The sequence below is a fragment of the Gobio gobio genome (genome assembly GCF_949357685.1).
Source record: "Gobio gobio genome assembly, chromosome: 13".
Taxonomy (NCBI): Eukaryota; Metazoa; Chordata; class Actinopteri; order Cypriniformes; family Gobionidae; genus Gobio; species Gobio gobio.
In genome coordinates this window covers 18,370,602-18,390,493 of record NC_137106.1, presented here as the reverse complement: position 1 = coordinate 18,390,493, position 19,892 = coordinate 18,370,602, and the positions used below count along the sequence as shown (strand labels likewise).

General features: G+C 40.6%; 1 protein-coding gene across 4 annotated transcripts in view; it reads left to right on the top strand.

The window, feature by feature from the left end:
* Window positions 1-4,413: 4,413 nt before the first annotated feature.
* grhl1 (grainyhead-like transcription factor 1) overlaps window positions 4,414-19,892 on the top strand; it is a 32,518-nt gene continuing 17,039 nt past the window's right edge. Inside the window, exons 1-8 of one of the 4 annotated variants that reach the window (XM_079832501.1) lie at window positions 4,414-4,581; window positions 9,986-10,172; window positions 11,204-11,277; window positions 12,187-12,331; window positions 13,014-13,096; window positions 13,348-13,504; window positions 14,056-14,167; window positions 14,706-14,800. In XM_079832501.1, coding sequence (XP_079688627.1) covers window positions 4,562-4,581; window positions 9,986-10,172; window positions 11,204-11,277; window positions 12,187-12,331; window positions 13,014-13,096; window positions 13,348-13,504; window positions 14,056-14,167; window positions 14,706-14,800 — 873 coding nt within the window. In that variant the 5' untranslated portion in view covers window positions 4,414-4,561. The other 3 variants (XM_079832498.1, XM_079832500.1, XM_079832499.1) reach the window with 3 other exon arrangements.

The following is a 19,892-nucleotide window of genomic DNA, read 5'->3' as shown; positions in this document are numbered from 1 at the left end:
TTCTGCCCGATGGCATGCGTTGTCTCAGCAATCTCACGGTCAATGTCCGTAATAGCTGATAATAACATACATTGTCTTATTTTAAATCTAGCTTTACGAGCTTTCAGAATACGCTTTAGAATCAGTCCTCGTCACTTTTCCGCCATTTTGTTAATTACATATTTAGTAAACCAATACATAACCAGCAAAAGCAGCGCTGCTTGAATCTCCTCCATACTTGTTATTGTTGCAGACAGTATCGCACGAAAATGATTATTGTCCGTCGCTGATTGGGAGGAGCAGCCGCGCGCAGTAGTGATGCGCGGGTCGGCTTTTTTTCCAACCCGCGGGTCCTGCTTTCATGAAATTATTTGGCCCGCCCCAGCCCGCACCGCACCAGTGTATCAATTTTAAAACCCGTGAAGATTTCTTAACCCGCCCCAACCCGACCCGCAGGTTACCCGCGGGGCCCGCGGGTTATGAGACGACCCGCGCATCACTAGCGCGCAGTCTCTGGACTAATTTGCCTAATCTTCACGGTACTTTAGACTGCAGTTGAAACGCAGACAGTAGCAGGTCTGGGGAAAAAAAAGTTCCTGTAAAAAAAGTTCCTGGTTCAAATTGTTCCGGGTAATTTCGGTGGAAACGGGGCTTTAGTACTTCAGGCACTTTTTATGTTTCGATTGCCTCTTCATGACGGATCGCTTCTTGTACTCCTCAGTTGTAAGTCGCTTTGGATAAAAGCGTCTGCTAAATGCATAAATGTAAATGTACCTGACTGCTGCAGATTCATTTTGGCGTTGATAGTGTTGACATAAAAACGCATAATTCCGAGTCCGAGGATGTGAACAGCTCCGAGAACATCACGGGTTGCCATCTCTTAATTACGGTTATAACAACATGGTGTGAAAACAGCATAAGCTTGTTGTTTTGGTTCAGGAGGAAATGTAATAGCTGTTTGTTTGTGGCGTTCGCCGCTCAGTGACTGGTTGTGTTTGAAATCGCCCCCCATACCCTCATTCTCTATTCCCTACATTAGTCCACTAATAGAGTCCACTTGAAGGAGTGAAGGAAAATGATTGTGCGCCGGAAGGGCAGCCGCTTTTGTATAGTTTGTCCTTGCTGTTTAAAAATCATTTGAAACTAAGCAAGCTGGTAGCTCCAGTAGTAAAGAAAATATTTATTTTGAACTCTGTCATGGAAACTATGTATAAACCTTAATTAAACAATGTAATAATCAATTAAAAAATAATTGATACCTGTATATTACGCTGTACCCACATTTATTTATTTATTTATTTACAGGGACAGTGCATATTAATTAACATTTCTGTCAATATGCCAGAGTTAGCCAAAAGGCTATTTTTCACCTGCAGTCCCTAACCAGCAGTTTGGAAAATGGATGGATGATTCAGCTGCGGGCGCCATCTTCTGGTCAGACCATAGACTGTAAAAAAATATGGACGTAGTGTCCGTGACGTCACCCATAAGATTCTGATGAGCAGTTTTGAAGCGCAAAGTATGGGCGAGCTGGCCGTTGCCATCTTCGTACAAATTGTTCCAGGTAATTTCGGTGGAAACGGGGCTTTAGTACTTCAGGCACTTTTTATGTTTCGATTGCCTCTTCATGACGGATCGCTTCTTGTACTTCCGTATTGGCTTCAAGAGAAACTGCGGGAGGTTGCCGCTTGGGTCAGACGCGGGAATTCATTAGACATAACCCTCACAGTGCATTATGGGTATTCTCTAGCAGTGGAATGTATATCGGTTGTACTCTTGTTATTGGTTGCATAATGGGATTAAATAAGTGCACTCGATAACGTCCACTGGTTTCGGACACCACTACAAATGAATGACCCTCAAATAATGTCCTGTTTAAAGGGGATATATGCAACTTTTTCCCCAAAATAAACGTAACAATAGCCTTTTTATTTGACCATTTATGACTCAAACATCTCCTGATGAGCATACTGACACCTTGTCCGCTCACAGTGGGTGCACCTATAAGCCTGTATCCTATTTTTCCTATTTTCTGGCGGGTCGTCTTTTCCCGCGCTGTCTGCGGATGTGACGTCACCACCGCTGCGAGAGCGAGCAGAAAATGAGAGCAGTTCTGTTTTTTGGCCACAGGTGTCAGTCGCGAGTTTAAATTTCAGAAAAACGCATATAGCCCCTTTAAGGGTGTAGGGGGTAATTTCAAACACAACCACTGTCTACAACTCTGCATAGCTTCATGAAACACGCTGAAGATGTGTGATGTCTGCGCGAGCAGGGTGCGCAGAGGTATGATTGGATGAAAATGTTTTGGTCCTGAGACTTCCACAGAATATATGTTTTAATATTCTATTGTTTGATTGCTATCTGGATGTGAAAGTTTCAACCAGTATAACAAAAGTGTTTATAAAAAACATTGCCTACTCTACCTTTAAGTCCTTTTTAATCATTTAAGAGTTTGGTTATGAAGATACTCACCAAAAATGGCCATTTTGACATTGTTTTTGTCCGTTCAAGCCTGAAAGAGATATCAATGCGGTACTGGCTATTTTTCTTTTTCACATCGTATCATGCTTAAATAGTTTAAATCAATATTTCACTAATCAGAGCGGGATCATTGTAACGCTTATGTATGGAAGCTTGTTTCCCCACTGAATAAAAAATAAAAAAGTTAATTGCGATTATTTATCTCACAATTCTGACTTTTTTTTTTTCTCTCGCAATTGCGAATAAATCTGACAAAATTAGGTTTTGACAATTGTCAGCGACCATTTGAACAACCATTCAACTTGCATATACAGTCTGTAATAAGTTCCTGCTGTCAGCACACATTCAAGACCATGACAGCAAATGTAAACAGTGTGTTCAAGCAGGAGTCTAGCATTAGGGTAAATAAACATTACAGCAGGACTCTGAGCAGAAGTGTGTTGGTGGGTGTGTGTATGGAAGAGAGAGAGAGGGGGGGGGCGGTATTAGCTAAAAACTGAATGATAGCATCTCTAAAGCCTTCTCTCACTAAGGAGACGTGTTGTTTATTTTCTTATCCTTGTATCTTTTTAAGAATGATCTCCACTTAACTGTCTAAACTCACCTAGCCAGTAGCGAGAACGACTCTCAACACTGACATGGGGATGTTAATGATCCTTTAGAGTCAAAGATGTCACAGAAACTGAGGGGGAAATGAGTTTCATGTAGTTGGATGATTTGCATGTGAAACAAATTGCAAATGTCTTGGAATTTAGCAAACACAAGCAATTTATACATCTCCCTTCTGCTTTTGTAGCCTATTAAAGTCAAATTACATGCAAATAAATACAAATCAGTGTTTAGTTCATAAACAAACAAAAAGATTATTCAGAAGATTACTGTTCACATTTTGCTTAACATGTATTTCTATACAACGTTAAGGGTTCAAATCAATATGATTTTTTGATTGAACATTTACATAGTTTGCGTGGAACATTATTATTCTATATAATTATGTAGTTAGTATTATATAAAGCAATCGACCCGATTTAATGTGTATTGAATGCTTTTTTTTCAGAGCACTAATCTTCAGTTTTGGGTTGGTGTGGGTGTTCACAGCAGTTTGAATTGGGCAGATCCTAATATGCTAAATGAACACAGGGGACTTAATGTTGTAATGGCAACACCTAATATTGTTATGCACACAAATCACAGGCAACTAAAGACACGCGAATGCATGTGAATAGAAATTCTGCTGACCTGCTGCATAAGATTTACAACATGAAAACTAATTTTACAGCAAAATAACACTTACTCTCACTTTCAACAGTTTAGGCCTACATAGAATTTAACTAAAATTCTAAATACATTTGAATAAAATGTAGACACTTTTTTTTAATCAAGACTATTTTTACTTTCCTTCAGAAACCTCATACTTCATCAACAACTGCTAATTTGTAAGATTTTCAACTCAGACTCTCTTCAGCATGCAGTGACAAAACAGCAGGTTAAATATTTCCATGATTTCTGTGACACTGAAATTTTCATTTTTTTATTGCAAATGTTGTCATACAGAAGTCTTAAATGATGGTTTAAAATAGTTCCCCCACTTGTACATTTATAAAATGAATCTACAATTGTATTACATGTAAATAAGTATGTTAAATTGTTTGCAAAATGTAAATATTGTATGTAAAATTACAGCTAAATGCACTATTTAAAAGTCAGTCAGTGGTAAAGTGCTAAAATAAAAAAAATATGTATATATTTCTCAATGTTAAGTGATCTCTTAATTTTTTCCAGAGCTGTATAATATATATATATATATACATTGTTAATTGCATTAGATTTTGTTTTAAGTTAAACATGCAGGACCATAAGCAATGAGCATTGTTGAATATTAAGCTCCTCCTCTCAGGTGTAATCCAATCCAGTGCCCTGTCACAGGTAAAACCGGCCCCGATTTCTCAGTATATCCAAAAAAGCGAGAAAAGCCAACAAAACCCGTTCTCATACACGCAATTCTAACGCAGCCCTCATCCCATTCTGAAAACGTTGTTCCACACAAGAAGAAGGATCGGATTTACAGTACCAACTAGAAAGTCCAGTTCGACCATAAGAGATGTCACAGGATCATGACAAGTAAGTTCACCACTGTAGGTCCATAGTCTACCGAGGGATGATCAACAGAAAAGGATCCCATGATTGAAATATCACGCACTGTTTACTGCTTAATACTGCATGGTTCATTTGCTGGAATTGACACAGATCAGCTTCTCTACTCTGACTTATCTCAGTAATTCTGGAAAATATGTGGCTTACCACGAGGACTCTGTCTGACAGCCGAGAGCTGATTCCGCTACACAGTTGTGCTGTTTGGGCTCTTCAGTTCACCTGTCATGTTCAGACCTGCTCCGGTCACAGGTGTATCTGCACCTGCCGCGGGAGTTACGAGCACAGAACTCCGTTTGTCAGATTTGCGTGTTATTTGATTTTTTTATGCGTTCATTTTTCTTGTTTGGAGGGAAATTACATTGAGTCTAAATGGGAAACTTGTGGAGGCTTGGCATGTTTGTTAGCATTTATTATAAGACTGCTTGCTTATGTAGATACAGCTGGAACCAACATCTGTGTTTTTGGAAAGGTAATAATTGATGACACATAATGGCTAAAATTGTTAGATTTTTAGATAATACAACTTGTTGTATTTGCAGTAAGTCTATGAATATTTTAATAATAGTTTTATGGATTGTATTACTGTATTTTATGATTGCTCAAGTTACATTTTTGTCAAATTTTGTTGATTGAAACTAGGCGTTGGCAATTTCTTCTCAGGAGCAGTGTTTAAGCCTGTTGTACATTGTACTCCTGCGACCTTTAAGGAAAAGGGTTTTTTTAATTCTTAGAATTGGTTCAACTGTTCTAAAGAACATCAAACACCATGTATATACCCAAAATATTTGCCCATTGGCGAGCCTTTGCACATGCAAACAGAACTTTGTTGACGACCATCACCATAGCGTAAGAAATGTGAGACCTTGTATCTGTGAATCCGGGAAAACTTTCCTTAGTCAGTGTTTGGAGTTTGGCGGATGTGCCCACAAACGCATCATTAGTAATTTTGTGCTTGGTCGCCTCTTTTGTTTTAGAAGTGGGATTGCGTGTTCACAAGGTTTTATTGTCCCAGGATAACGGATCTATCGGGTTGCAATGCTAAAATCAAACAAGGAGAAAGAATGGTACAATTAGTTATCATATTACCCATAATCCGTTTGCATACCTGTCAAGTATCCCGTTTTGGCCGGGAAAGTCCCGTATTTTACCCTTCTTTCCCGCCGTCCTCCCGTATTAGTATTTTCCTGTAAATCTCCCGTATTTTAACCTGCGTTATTAAAAAACAATAATACCGGAGTAAAAAAACAAAAACATTTCCAATCTGAGCTCTGTAACTAGCCTCGCGATAACTCCCATCTGCAGTAGCAGTTGTCGCGAGGTTAGTGTGTGAGGTCAGATGACGAGTGACAACGTGGGAAAAAAAACAAAACAGACACGGATGATGGACGTAACGATAGAGACGGATTAAGGCACTCCTGCCAACAAAAAAAACCCTCGTGTAAATACCGTGATCAATGGGACAGCGGATTTAATTATAACATGTAAGTGACTTAATGTTAATTAATTGTTTATGGAACTGGCATATGAAATCAGTGTGATTTCCAGTAGTGATGGTATTCAGGAAAACAACACTCTTGTTAGTGTGATGTTGCTTAACTGTATCATATGTTATAAATATAATAACTTCACCATTTTAACCGTGTATGTTAACTGAGTTTCTTTGTATGAGTGGCGCTTATTTGTTTTCGATTTTCTCGTCGAGAGGCTGCGCGAGCCTCAACAGCACAACCTTGTCAGTTCGTTTTATATTATCCACTACCGATCGCCACTTACACTAACTGAATGCAGAATCATTATTGCACTTTGGTGATTCCCTAGTTATTTTTTGTTTTGACATTTTACTCAGGATACTTGTCCGTTGGGCAAGTAAAATTATTTTTCACTCAACAAGCGTTCATGTCGAGCCCTGCCCATAGCAATGCAAGTTCAGAAAGGGTATTTATGGTACGAAAGATTGTTACAGAGAATAGGATGACATTAGACAACAGAACTGTTTGCACTCTACTCTCATGTAAAATGAACCACTCTGGCCCAGCCCACAAATACACTCCTTCCAAAACAGTCTTAAAGAATGCAAAGTCTGCAACAAATTTGTACAATAACTCACTAAAAGAGTAAAGAAAAGTTATGTGAAATGAAAAGAAAAACTGTAAAAGAAAAGCAATATGAAATGAAAAGAATGTGTGGAATGAAAATAAAATGTAACAAGCAATGTTTAATGAACAGAAAATATGCAAATAAGCCTTTAAATAAATGCTCATCATATATAACCTTTTGTGTTTTCATTTGGGCTATAACACCTGTCTTAAAATGTAAGGGATACTGGAGCTTGGTTGGGGTGGTGGGACTGCTTGCGGTGGGCGCCGAAAAATGTCCCTTATTTTCAAATCCAAAACTTGACAGGTATGCGTTTGAGTTAACCAATCTGGATTCAAAGTTTTGTCATAGCAACTCTATAGACTATGGATTCATTCCATTATTAAAGGCTACCAGTGTTGTGTGACAAGTAAACCAAGAGACACTAACAATCATCAAGTTGAAACCATTCCTGAATCAAATTGAAAAGGCGTGTTCTAAGTTTAATCTCTAAAACTTGATCATCTTGAAAAAATGGATGTGCTTAAATACAGTAGATTTAATTTTAAAAAGTCACATTTATGTGATGGCAGAGTTCCCCACCTTAACCTTGCCCTTCTCACCCACCCAAGTTGAGAAATAAACTGTAGGTACTTTTGCCTTTATTTTATTGTCAGATATTTGTTGGTTATAAATGTGAGCAATATCACATTGTGCGATATGACTATGCCTATATAATGAGTGTCTATATACAACAGTTTGACAGCACAAGTCTGTAAAAAGGAAGAGGGGGGGAGGGGGGGAGTGTGTGTGGGTGGTTTGGCAGAGAGAGAGAGAGAGAGAGAGAGAGAGAGAGAGAGAGAGAGAGAGAGAGAGAGAGAGAGAGAGAGAGAGAGAGAGAGAGAGAGAGAGAGAGAGAGAGAGAACAACGGTGTGTCTTTAAAAAAACCCTCTTTAATGCGGAACTACTACCTTCCGCCACAGATTCAACAGTCCAAAACCTCCGTTATGGGGGTATATATAAGACGGTACGGCGTTCTGGTGTTCTATTGCACATGCGCGACTTTAACTGCTACTTCGTGACGTTCTGCAAAAACAGCTGATTTGACGTTGTCGTTAATATGTGACAGATTAGATAAGTAAATGTATGGGTTATGTGGCATTTTAAGTGTATCTAATTTAAGGTCAAAAGCAACCCATCTCTTGCTTTTTTTTTTTTTTTAATTATTATTATTTATTTAATTTTGTTAAATGATTAAATTATCCATTAAGCCTCCTTATTGTTGCTTAGTGATTTTTGAGTTCTTTGGCTACAGGTTTTTATTTAAACTTATTGTGGCCTATTATGTATTATGAGAGAGATATCGACTAAGGAAGTTTATTACCTGCATCTGATAGTCTTCAGGTCAATATTATATTCAAAAACAACAAAATCAGTTTGAATGTCCGCTGAGGAAAGCAATGTATTTGTCTCCTTTTGACAGTCCTGTTATAAGGTAAAAAAAATTCAATATAAAAGTCTTTGCTACTGACTCATTAAGATTCTTCTTTCACTGAAGTCGAAATCACAATCACTAATGGACCCTTAAAGGTCCCGTTCTTCGTGTTTTTTTGAAGCTTTGATTGTGTTTACAGTGTGCAATATAACATGTGTTCATGTTTCGCGTGTAAAAAAACACAGTATTTTTCACACAATGTACTTATCTGTGTACCGCTGTTTCCGCTGTCCTAAAAACGGCTGGTGATTTCCTCTTTCTATGAAGTCCCTCCTTCAGAAATACGTAACGAGTTCTGATTGTGCAAGCGCTTACCGTGTTGTAATTCGACCGCAGCTTAGCGCACGTGCCAGCAGTTCCTGTGTTATGATTCGACAGCAGCTTAGCGCACGTTGGAAAGGTCACGCCTCTTAACGGAGAGATGTATGCGTTCAATAATCTCTACAGCGTCCCTGGGAAAGCCAAACAAAGGTGATTTGACTCCTGGATGAAAATAACAGCGTCTCGACGACATGGCGATAAACACACTCAACGCAACAGTTCCTTTTCTCCACGCGACACGTCCGCTTCTCCACGTGGGACAGCAACAAGACCGCGCCCCCTTTTTCGCGTTTCTTTGTGGGCGGAGGTTAGTCTGTTCTACTGCTCTACTGACGTAATTAAAGAAGGAAGTACCAGGATGTAGTCCAAGCCAGCCGTTCGCTGTAGGCTTTGAAAGGGAACTTCTGTTAAATAAAATATCTCGCTTGGCATTGAACTTTGAGCTTTATAATTTTACAGGTATTATTTATGCTCTAACAGCAACATTACACACTAACTAAAGTTTGAACAATGGGATCATGCGGAATGGGACCTTTAAATAGCTACAGCCTATTATTTATATACAATTAAATATTATTTATTGATCAATATTTAAATGAATGATAATAACCATTATAAAAGTATAAGAAGTTTTATATAGCTACAATAGGAAATAAACACAGGCAATTAGTTCAGACAAAAGTAAAATATTCAGTTATGAACCTTAACTGTGCCCTAAGCAAAATTGATTTGATCTGGAACAAGCAGGCTTACTAGATTAATAGAGCAAAGATTGCCAGCTTGATGTACCCAAAATTAATTACACATCATATTGATACAACAACAGTAGTATTTGTAAAATGATGGTGGGTTTGCTAATCCGCCATGACACTCGCTAGGAGAAATGCTCAAGCGGAGTGGAACAAATGGTGAAATACCTGTGATACTAGTAGAATATCGCATGGCTGGAAAGACGTCTCAACAAACAGATTCAAAGACCTGAACTAACAGTTGTATAGGCCTAAACAGTTTTTTAGATTGAATAAATATTCAATCCCTGTAAGCCACCTTTGTCTAGAATAGATGGTGGTACATGAGAATGACATAGTGATGACGAAAAAGCGCAGAGGCCATAACCGGTTTTCTTAATGAACTTTGTCACAGTCAGTGAAAAGTCACTAGATCTCCTTCTGACACTTTACTTGCTGTCTTACTGGAAGAGCCAGTGAAACATGTTGTCAAACGGGAAGCTGCGGTCTGTGCAGAGATTTGTTGTTTGGTCCAGTTTTGTCACAGATCCTGAGATAAAGAAGGCCTTTCACAAGAACCTGCCCTTCTGTCAACTTTGACACCAGCAATAATCCCAAAACATCTTCAGATTGTTTAAGCTCAACATCCATCATTTTGTTCCTTTTGACTGTTTTGATTGTTCCTCTGCCTGAAGATTCATTTAGCTGTTAGTCTAGTACTGATGGCTCTTTCTGAACTGTTTCTCACAGTAAGCGGCAGGTGCTCGTGCTGCCGAATGATCCGGCATACAATCAGCGGCGGCCATTCACAAGTGAGGATGAGGCCTGGAAGTCATTCCTGGAGAATCCTCTCACCGCCGCCACCAAGGCCATGATGAGCATTAATGGAGATGAGGACAGTGCCGCCGCTTTGGGTTTGCTATATGACTACTACAAGGTAAGAAGAAGAAAATATAAACACCAGTCATAGTAATAATAATAGGCTACAATTAATCTGTAATGCACTTTTCTAAAACCCAAAGTACCACTAGGAAAATGTAAGCATTCAATATTAACAAAATAGATTTCAATCATACGCTGAACACAATAGCAGGTTAAATAAGCCAACAAAAATACAAAGAATGATTATATATTCCATTAATTTTAATTAATAAATTATTATTGGTAACACTTTATTTTACACTTTATTTTGGTTTTATTTTATTTTACACTTTATGGATTCATGTTGTACATTCTCATTATATCATTTTTGTAAATCTTGAACACAAAAAAAGTTACGGACAGCAGCTTTAAGTACAATTTTTGAGTAATATTACTTAACTACATGTGCTTACTATAGGGATAGGGTAGGATTAGGATTTTGTTGATGATAATTGACTGTTATTACTATAGTAAGTACATGTAACGTGTAACAAGGACACTGTAAAATAAAGTTAGCTACACTTTATTTTAAGATGTCCCTGTTACACATCTTACATGTACTTACCATAGTAATAACAGTCAATTATCATAATGACAAGCAACTAAAAGTAAAAAAACAAACCCTAACCCCAATTATTAAGCACATACTAATTAACATTACTCAGTACTTCTAATATATAATTAAACTGTAACAAGGGCACCTTAAAGTAAAGTGTAACCTTATTAATTATTTAAAAAATTGTTTTGAATAATATCTTAATACAGACAAATGGAAACATCATAGAATGATTATTTGACAGAAGGAAGGATGGATGGAGTAACTTCAGACAACAACATAAACCAAACCTTATTTAATGCTTATATGAGTGTGATTATTATTTGAGTTCTACATAACTAAGAATGAATTGAATGATATCCTATCCGACATCCTTCTACTTCACAAAATTCCACCTAGTCTGTTAAATATGTTCCCTGACAGATATAATGGGTAAAGCTGATGCTATTGGATGTGGTCAGACTTACATAGAGTTTGTTTACTTTCCCCAGGTGCCACGGGAAAAGAGAACAATGTCCCAGCCAAAAACTGACGTCCTTGGCTCTGATGTGGATCCCAACAAAAGGTGAAGCTCTCATCAAAGATGCAATAATGAATGTTATTTTCCCATACTGCGAAGATAAGACTGTTCTTTTTATTATTCTCTATTAGGAATGCAATGACAGTCAATAATAATTGATTAAGAAAATAGTCGACAACCATTTATATGATTGATTTGTCTGGTCTGCGTCAGTGACATTTAGGTAGCAAAAACGTGAATAAGCTAAACTGTTCCAAGCATGAGAGCTCTTATATTAAATGCTTCAAATATCATGCGCATAGAGTTTAATGTTGCTGTGCTGTCGTGTAAGCATGCATTTCTTCCCTATAGTGATGTAAAGCCGAGTGAAACGGCTTCTCGAACAAGACAAAATGTAAGGGGGGACTTGATTTTGTCCATTGAGATGAGAACAGATTGTTAGATAGCTGTGGTATGGTTACATATTGCTGTGATCTAATATGAGTGAAAGGTTGTCCCTCGCGCCAGTAAACATGTTATCAGAGAAGAGAAGAGAAGAGATGTTGCTGCGACAGGGAGGGGAAGTTATTTTGATTAAAGATTATTGGAAATAAAAATAATAATGTCCAAGGATAAGTCATTTATAATAACAATATAATAGTAATTACTGCAATATTCCAAAATATGTAGATCAATCTGTGTTGATTTAATAGTGACGTCTATGTGCTCGCATAGATATATTATTATCTATAGTCTGTATTTTAATCTTGTTTAAAGCCAAGTAAATATTCACATTTCTTCAAAAAAAAAAAAAAAAAGCCAAGCAAATATTCACATCACATTTCTTCAAAAAGCAAACAAACAAACGAGAGTCATTTTTAAACTTTATACCTAGACATGTGTTTGTCAATCTTTTTTTTCCCCAAACATTTATATTGTATAATATTTTGTTATGTACATTTACATTCTCAACAGGAACATGCTGACCCCTCTCCAAGAGATGTCAATGCCATCGGAGAACAGAATCCAGGTTCTGAAAGGAGTACCCCTAAATATCGTTCTTCCAGGGAACCAGCTCACCCAGGACAAGAGAGGCCTTTTCTCCACGCCTGATACTACGGTGACGGTCTCCATTGCGGCTGTGCCAAACTACTCGGTGAAGACCGAAGGTTCATCACACGGTTTCTCAGTCACAGTCCCCAACCCCCACTGCTCAGAACCAGACAGTCACACGGGGGTATTTGACCGTCATCCCCCCCACAACCAGTTTAGCCCGAACACACAGCCACGCACCCCAGACTCAACCTTCCCAGAGAACTCAGATGTGAGTTCACACACACACACACACACACATATCTCTTGTCTCCCACCCTCAAACAATACTTCATTTACCTGGCGACTCTAAAGACATTGTATTGAGCCCCCTCCCTATTTTTATTTGAACATGCCAAAATAGCAGCTAGCATGTCATTATGCCATTGTCTCTCTTACACAATAAAGTGCTGTATTTTCCTCTCACATAATAGCCAGGGCCCTTTCTCTCTCTCTCTCTCACTCTCTCTTGCCCGCTCTCATTCCCGCTCCCTCTCTCTACCTTCTCTCTTTTTTTTTTAAACCTGGAGGGAGGATTTCCTTAGAAATGATCGTTCCACAAAAACCTTGCACACACAGGGAGCTGGGAGAGCCGTTTGTTTTATCTTTGGTTTAGCTATTTAGCTTTCTCTCACTGACTGAATGCGTAGCAGTGTGGTGGTTGTTTGCGCTAATGCCAGGCCCTCTCGCCCCTCTTTTGTGCGCTACAGGTGTTCTCATTCCCAGGGGATCTCCCGTTACGCATGAGTTCCATCACGCAGGAGGACTACGGCACCTTTGACACATTGTCAAGGTAAGCGAACGCTTGCTGCCAAAGCTAAAACCCCAGAGAAACCCCATTCCCTTTAAGAGTCTCCCGGGAGATAGCAGATTCTGAGTGTGTGCAAACAGAATAGGGTCCTGACAGGTGCACATGGCCCATGGGTAAATGAATGTCAGCCTATAACAAAACAGCCTTCAGCAAACAGGGAAATTGTCATGGGTGTATTTGGTCTGATGGTGCAAATATGTATTATGTGGTGTTTTCTTGTGTTTGGTCAACAGTAATAATTTTGAATACACATTAGAAGCCTCCAAGTCTCTCAGACAGAAGTCTGGTGATGGCACAATGACATACCTCAACAAGGGCCAGTTCTATCCCATCACCCTCAGGGAAACCGACAATGGCAAAATGATGCATGGCCCCATCTGTAAAGTCAGGGTAAGATGAGCAAGAATTTGTATTATTTTATTTTATTATTTTATTTATTATTATTTTTATTTAAATCTGTATTCTTTATTTAAATTATTATTATTATTATTATTTTTATAGTTGCCCCAAGCTTTATTTGGACACACACACACACACACACACACACACACACACAATGATTTTTATATTGTACAAACTGTAGTCTATCCCATAACCCTCACAGAAAACTTTCTACATTTTCAAAAAATAATTTTGTATGATTAATAACTTTAGCCTTTTAAATGATGAAACAATAGACATGTTCAAAATGAAGACAAAATGTATTTGGACACGTTCTCTTTGATACTAGTTAGTTAAAAGTAATTTCAAAAATTGCTCTTTTCTACAAAAAGACTAGTATAATTTGTTTGCAGATGCCACTTGATATTTTCTTATCTAATGACATTCATACATTATTGTGCGTAGATTATTGTAAGTGTCCAGATATTTTCCAATGAAACTAGTAGTGTTTGAGGGTGTGTACTAACGGAAAGCAATAATAACACCATGCTGTTTTTCAGAGTGTTGTGATGGTAGTGTTTGGAGAGGAGAAAACCAGAGATGACCAACTCAAGCACTGGAAATACTGGCACTCGAGACAGCACACGGCCAAACAGAGATGCATTGATATTGGTGAGGAGTCTTTGTCATGGGATATTTGTACACCTCTGATCTCACTGATCTTAAGCCCACTTTCAGTTCTCTTTGCTTTTCTGGGTCCAGAGTTGTTCAGGGTGGAATAAAGAGTACAGGTAGCAAACACACATACAGACAAACTGGAAGCAGGGAAGGGGGCCTGCAGGTGGGGACAAGACAATAGGTCAAGGGGAGAGCCATCAATGACACAACAAATGGAAGATGAGCATTGTAAAGCTTGAAAGGGTACACAGCATTGCTTTCAATGAACGCTGACTTCTAAGGGAAAAATACCTTCTGATATATAAATACCAAATTTGTTATAATGTTGTATTACAAAAGTTTTTCTTGCATATGTTGAATGAATTATCTTTAACTGTCATAAACATTTAATTATAGTCTACTATAATCAGTTTGACCTGATTCAGCAACTGAGATATAAAAATATGACACAACCAAAAAAAATGTTATCCCCATTTACCACAAAATACAAAATGTGAATACTCATTAATCAACCCTCTTTTGTCTCCCAAAGCGGACTACAAAGAAAGTTTCAACACCATCAGTAATATTGAGGAGATTTCATATAACGCCATTTCATTCACATGGGACATCAGTGAGGAAGCAAAGGTAAAGACATTTTTGGGCACTATTTTCATTCAGTTTAGAGGACAGATTTAATAAATAAACATCATTATTGCTCTTTTCATTTGATTCACCTCTTGTTACTCTTTAAATTACTATGAGATTAGCGAAAAATGACTTTCTGTTGAAAGGCTTTAGATTTACCAAAAGGTTAAAGGTGAATAATAGCAACGTTTCCTCTGTTAGAATTCTTGGTATGTATTGTTATAAAGAATCTAAAAATAGACATGACCTTTTAGAAAAAAACATGACTGACATGGAGATTTACACTCAACATATGATGCTCAACATTTGTACACAAACAAAAGGTTTATTCAGGAAACACACACAAAGTGTGCTTTGACCATAGAAATATAAGGTGTCATTATCGGAAAGTGTGAAGATGGTTATTTTTGTCAAGCTTGGTTACTTGAGCTGGTTGTTGGTGTTTTCCAACATTGACCAATGCTTTTAGATAAATTGTCTTCAGATTTAGATGCTGGACTGATGAAGATATGTGTTGTTCACTGAGACTAGCAATCTGACGTTTTAGGGTTTGTTCTCAGATCATTAGGCCTGACAGCCCTATTTTGTTCTAAAGTGATGTGTTAATGAGGGGACGCCCAACAATGGCGTTAAGAATGAGGAAACAGTAATAGGGGAGCAGTGTGACAGGTAGGCTGATGGAATCCTGTTCGACGAGTGTGTCGAGACTGGTCGGGTTAAACCTGTCACCAAGAGACGAACAGATTTTTGGTTCAAATCTTCTACCTCTGCCTGATTAGTTTTGATTTTTCTGTTGCGTTCTAACTAAGTTGAAGGATCTTATCAGGCTGTTAAAAGAATAGTCACGTACATTTGTGTAGGACTATCGATGTAATTGTAATAGTCATTTTAATCCCATTTAAGTAAACAATTCATAGTTTAAAGAATGAAATTGAGTATTTTCCAGTGAGCAGTGTTGTCCTAAAACCAGGATGCAGATCATAAGATAGGCCTGCGCTGTAGGATACTCATCCGTGTGCTCAGTCTACAGTGTGCCGACTGTTGGCAGTGTTGTTCGCGGGCGTGGTTTTGATTCTGTGTGTCTGGGTGAAAAACAGAAAGTGAACAGGGCAAACCCCTAATAGGTTTGGAAAAGGATGGCTGGAATGGTCTTGTGGCGCGCCCTAGCGGACAATTTGAGAATTTACAGTCATTGAGTGAACGCTTGTGCAAATATTTGATGATTAGTTGATTGTCCACTTGTTTGTAACTCTAATTCTCATTTTGTCTCAGGCCTTTTGTTAATAACCCATTATTACGTAAGCTGCTGTATTGTCGTCGGATAAAGTTAAGTACATATTGTTCGGGTGACAGTGGTAGTAGAAATACAGATAATGATCTATGAGTTATATGAGATGAGTTATAGCCTACATATACACAAAAGTTTGGGGGTCAGTGTTTTTTTATATAATCCTTTTACGAAATGAATACTTTTATTCAGCAAAGATGCATTAAGTTGATCAAAGTTACAGTAAAGGTGTTTACATTGTCACAAAAAAAGTCAATTTCAAGTAAATGCTGTTCTTTGGAACTTTCTATTCATCAAGGAATCCTGAAGAAGAAAAAAAAAGTGTATCACCGTTTCCAACAAAAAATACTTGACAGCACAACTGTTTACAACTCTGATGATAATAATAAGAAGAAATGTTTCTTGAACAGCAAACCAGCATATTAGACTAGAGTAATGGCTTCAGATAATTCAGCTTCGCCAACCACAGGAATAAACTACATTTTAATAAAAAATTTGTAATTTACATTATTAATACATTACATTGTAATAATAATTCACAATATTGTTGTTTTTACTGTATTCTTGATAAATTAAATTGCAGCCTTGGTGAGCAGACGTTCAAGAATTTTGCATTTGTTTCTAGATTCTAAACCTTGGGATTGTGCGTCATTCATATTTGATTTGAGAATTCATTTTGAAATTCCAGTTTTGTGTCTGATTTTGAATTAAAGTGATAGTTCACGCAAAAAAAAAAGAAAATTCTGTCATCATTTACTCACCCTCAAGTTGTTCCAAACCTGGATAAGTTTCTTTGTTCTGCTGAACACAAAAGAAGATATTTTGAAGAATGTTTGTAACCAAGCAGAGAGAGCAACCATTGACTACCATAGTATGTTTTTCCCTACTATGGAAGTCAATGGTTGCTTTCTCTGCTTGGTTACAAACATTCTTCAAAATATCTTCTTTTGTGTTCAGCAGAACAAAGACACTTATCCAGGTTTGGAACAACTTGAGGGTGAGTAAATGATGACAGAATTTTCATTTTTGGAGGAGCTATCCCTTTAAAAAGCAGGATACTGAGAAAAATGGAATGAAATTCATATTCCACTGTATTTACAAAACAAAACATTAAAGGGTTAGTTCACCCAAAAACGAAAATTCTGTCATTAATTACTTACCCTCATGTCGTTCGACACCCGTAAGACCTCCGTTCATCTTCAGAACAGAAATTAAGATATTTTAGTTGAAATCTGATGGCTCTGAAAGGCTTCCATTGGTACAATGGCACTTTACACTCTCAAGACCCTTAAAAGGTACTAAAGACGTCGTTACAAAGTCCATCTCACTACAGTGGTTCTAAAATAACTTTATGAATCGGCGATAATAGTTCCCTTTCGTTCAGTCACTACGACGTACGTTAGTGACTAACGAATGGGGGGTTTCGCTTAGAAGCCAATCATCTTCATCGTGTTCAACAGCGCCCAATGGCAGTGCCAATGCCATGGGCATGCGGAATTTGCATGCGTAACTCCGCCCCACCTCGTGGGTATATAAGGAAGTACGCTGCGAACATCGCATTATGTTTCTGCTTTGGAGGTCCTTTTCAGGATGTCTCGTCCGTGTACTTCTGGGTGTGGTCGGTTGCTTTCCTCCTCTGATGGGCACGAACACTGTCTGGTATGTTTGGGCTTTCAGCATGCTCAGACAGCGTTTGCGGATGAGTCATGTTCTCACTGCGGGAACATGACCATCGCAATGTTGCGGTCAAGACTCCATGACCTTCGTACTGAAGTGAGAGTCCCCTCTACCACACCCCGATCTACTGAGTCCCAGAGGCCCAGTACTTCGGCTGGTGGTCAGGGTGACTTGACGGTTACGGTGTGGAACAAAGCCCCGACGCTCATGCCTCGGGCCACACCCCCGTCTTGCACATTGCAACCCGCGAGCGTTCAGATGCAGATCGCGGGGCCGGCTCCGGCCCCTCCGCGCATCTCATTTGGCGCTCCGGAGGAGGATGCGATGTCGATCACCGCATCACAAGGTGGGCTCGAGTCCTCTGGAGATGATGACTCGGCTGTGCTGCCGCCCTCGGGCGTGCCAGCATTGCCCGAGTCAGATCCAGAGCTGACAGCCATGTTGTCTCGGGCAGCCGCGAGTTTAGGGATCGAGTGGAACCCTCCACCCTGTCCCGAACGCTCAAGGCTCGATGATTGGTTTTTGGGGGCTCGCGCTGACACCCGTCAGTCCTTGCCCTCAATACCTTTCTTTCCCGAGCTGCATGAGGAACTCACGCGGTCCTGGAAGTCCCCGTTGTCTTCCCGTGACCGTTCACTGACTTCCTCCGCCTTCTCCGTCCTCGATGGGGCGGCAGCTAAAGGGTACACTGGGGTCCCTCCAGTTGAACGTTCTGTTGCGATGCAACTGTGTCCTCAGAGCGCTTCAACCTGGCGTGGTGATCCTAAGCACCCCTCCAAAGCCTGTCGATTCACATCAACCTTGGTGTCGAAATCGCACAGAGCCGCGGGGCAGGCTGCCGCTTCGCTGCATGCCATGGCGATCCTCCAGGTCTACCAGGCCAGGATCCTCAAGGACATGCACGAGGGTGGAGTTGATCCGGGGCTCTTAAATGAGCTGCGTGCCGCCACCGACCTCGCTCTCCGGGCGACGAAGGTGACCGCACGCTCCCTGGGTCAAGTGATGTCCACAAATGTGGTCCAGGAGCGTCACCTGTGGCTGAACCTGGCCGATATGCGGGACACCGAGCGAACCCGGTTCCTCGATGCCCCCATATCCCAGGCCGGCCTCTTCGGCGGGGCGGTTGAGGACTTTGCCCAACAGTTCTCAATCGCCCAGAAGCAGACTGAGGCTATCAAGCACGTACTGCCCCGGCGGCCAGCTGCTGCCTCCACCCCGCCGCCGGCACAGTCAACTCAGTCTGCTCCACGCCGAGGACGCCCTCCTAAGGCTCCCGCCCCTCCCACCCGGTCCAAGCAGCAGCCTTCACCCGGGCCGGGTCGCGGAGGAAGCCGTAGGAAGGCGTCCAAGTCCCCTCAGGCCGCCCCGCGCCCCGCTAAACGCCAGGCCAAGCGGCGCTCCTGAGACGGACGGCTCAGGGATGGGAAATTCTTTTGAGGAGATGGTAGCAGGACCACTCCTTCCCCCGGTGGAGGGCCGGGGGAGAATCCTTTGTTCAGCTGCTGGCCCCCGGGTCAGCAGCACCCTATGTTGGTCAAAGAAAGAATTAACACTCCCATCCCTGAGCCCACAGAGTCCGGTGATGACGGTGCGCGCCACCCACGGGTCCCGCCACTCGCATCCCACTCTGTCGCCAGCCTCCTGGCAGAGCAGACCCCAGTGGAACGCTGGTCCTTCCCTGGTCTCCTCTGTCAGGACGCAGCTGTCAACCGTGCCCCCGCACCGGGACGCCCCACAGCCTCCCATGTCCGGGCCGGTGACGCTGCATCGCTGCAAGCCCACACCGGGTACGTCTGTACACCGTATGACCCCGCTGGTGCAGTTTCTGGATGTCTGGCTTCAGCTTCCAGGGCTGTCCCGCTGGGTCGAGCGGACCGTCAGGCGCGGCTACGCGATTCAGTTCGCGCAGGTTCCTCCCTGCTTCCGGGGAGTCCGTTCCACCATGATCGGGGCCAACGCCCCCGTCATGCGAGCGGAGATTGCCACCCTACTGGCGAAGGGTGCGATCGAACCTGTCCCTCCAGCCGAGATGAATTGCGGGTTTTACAGCCCGTACTTCATTGTACCCAAAAAAGACCGGTGGGCTACGGCCAATCCTGGACCTGCGCGTCTTGAACCGTTACCTTC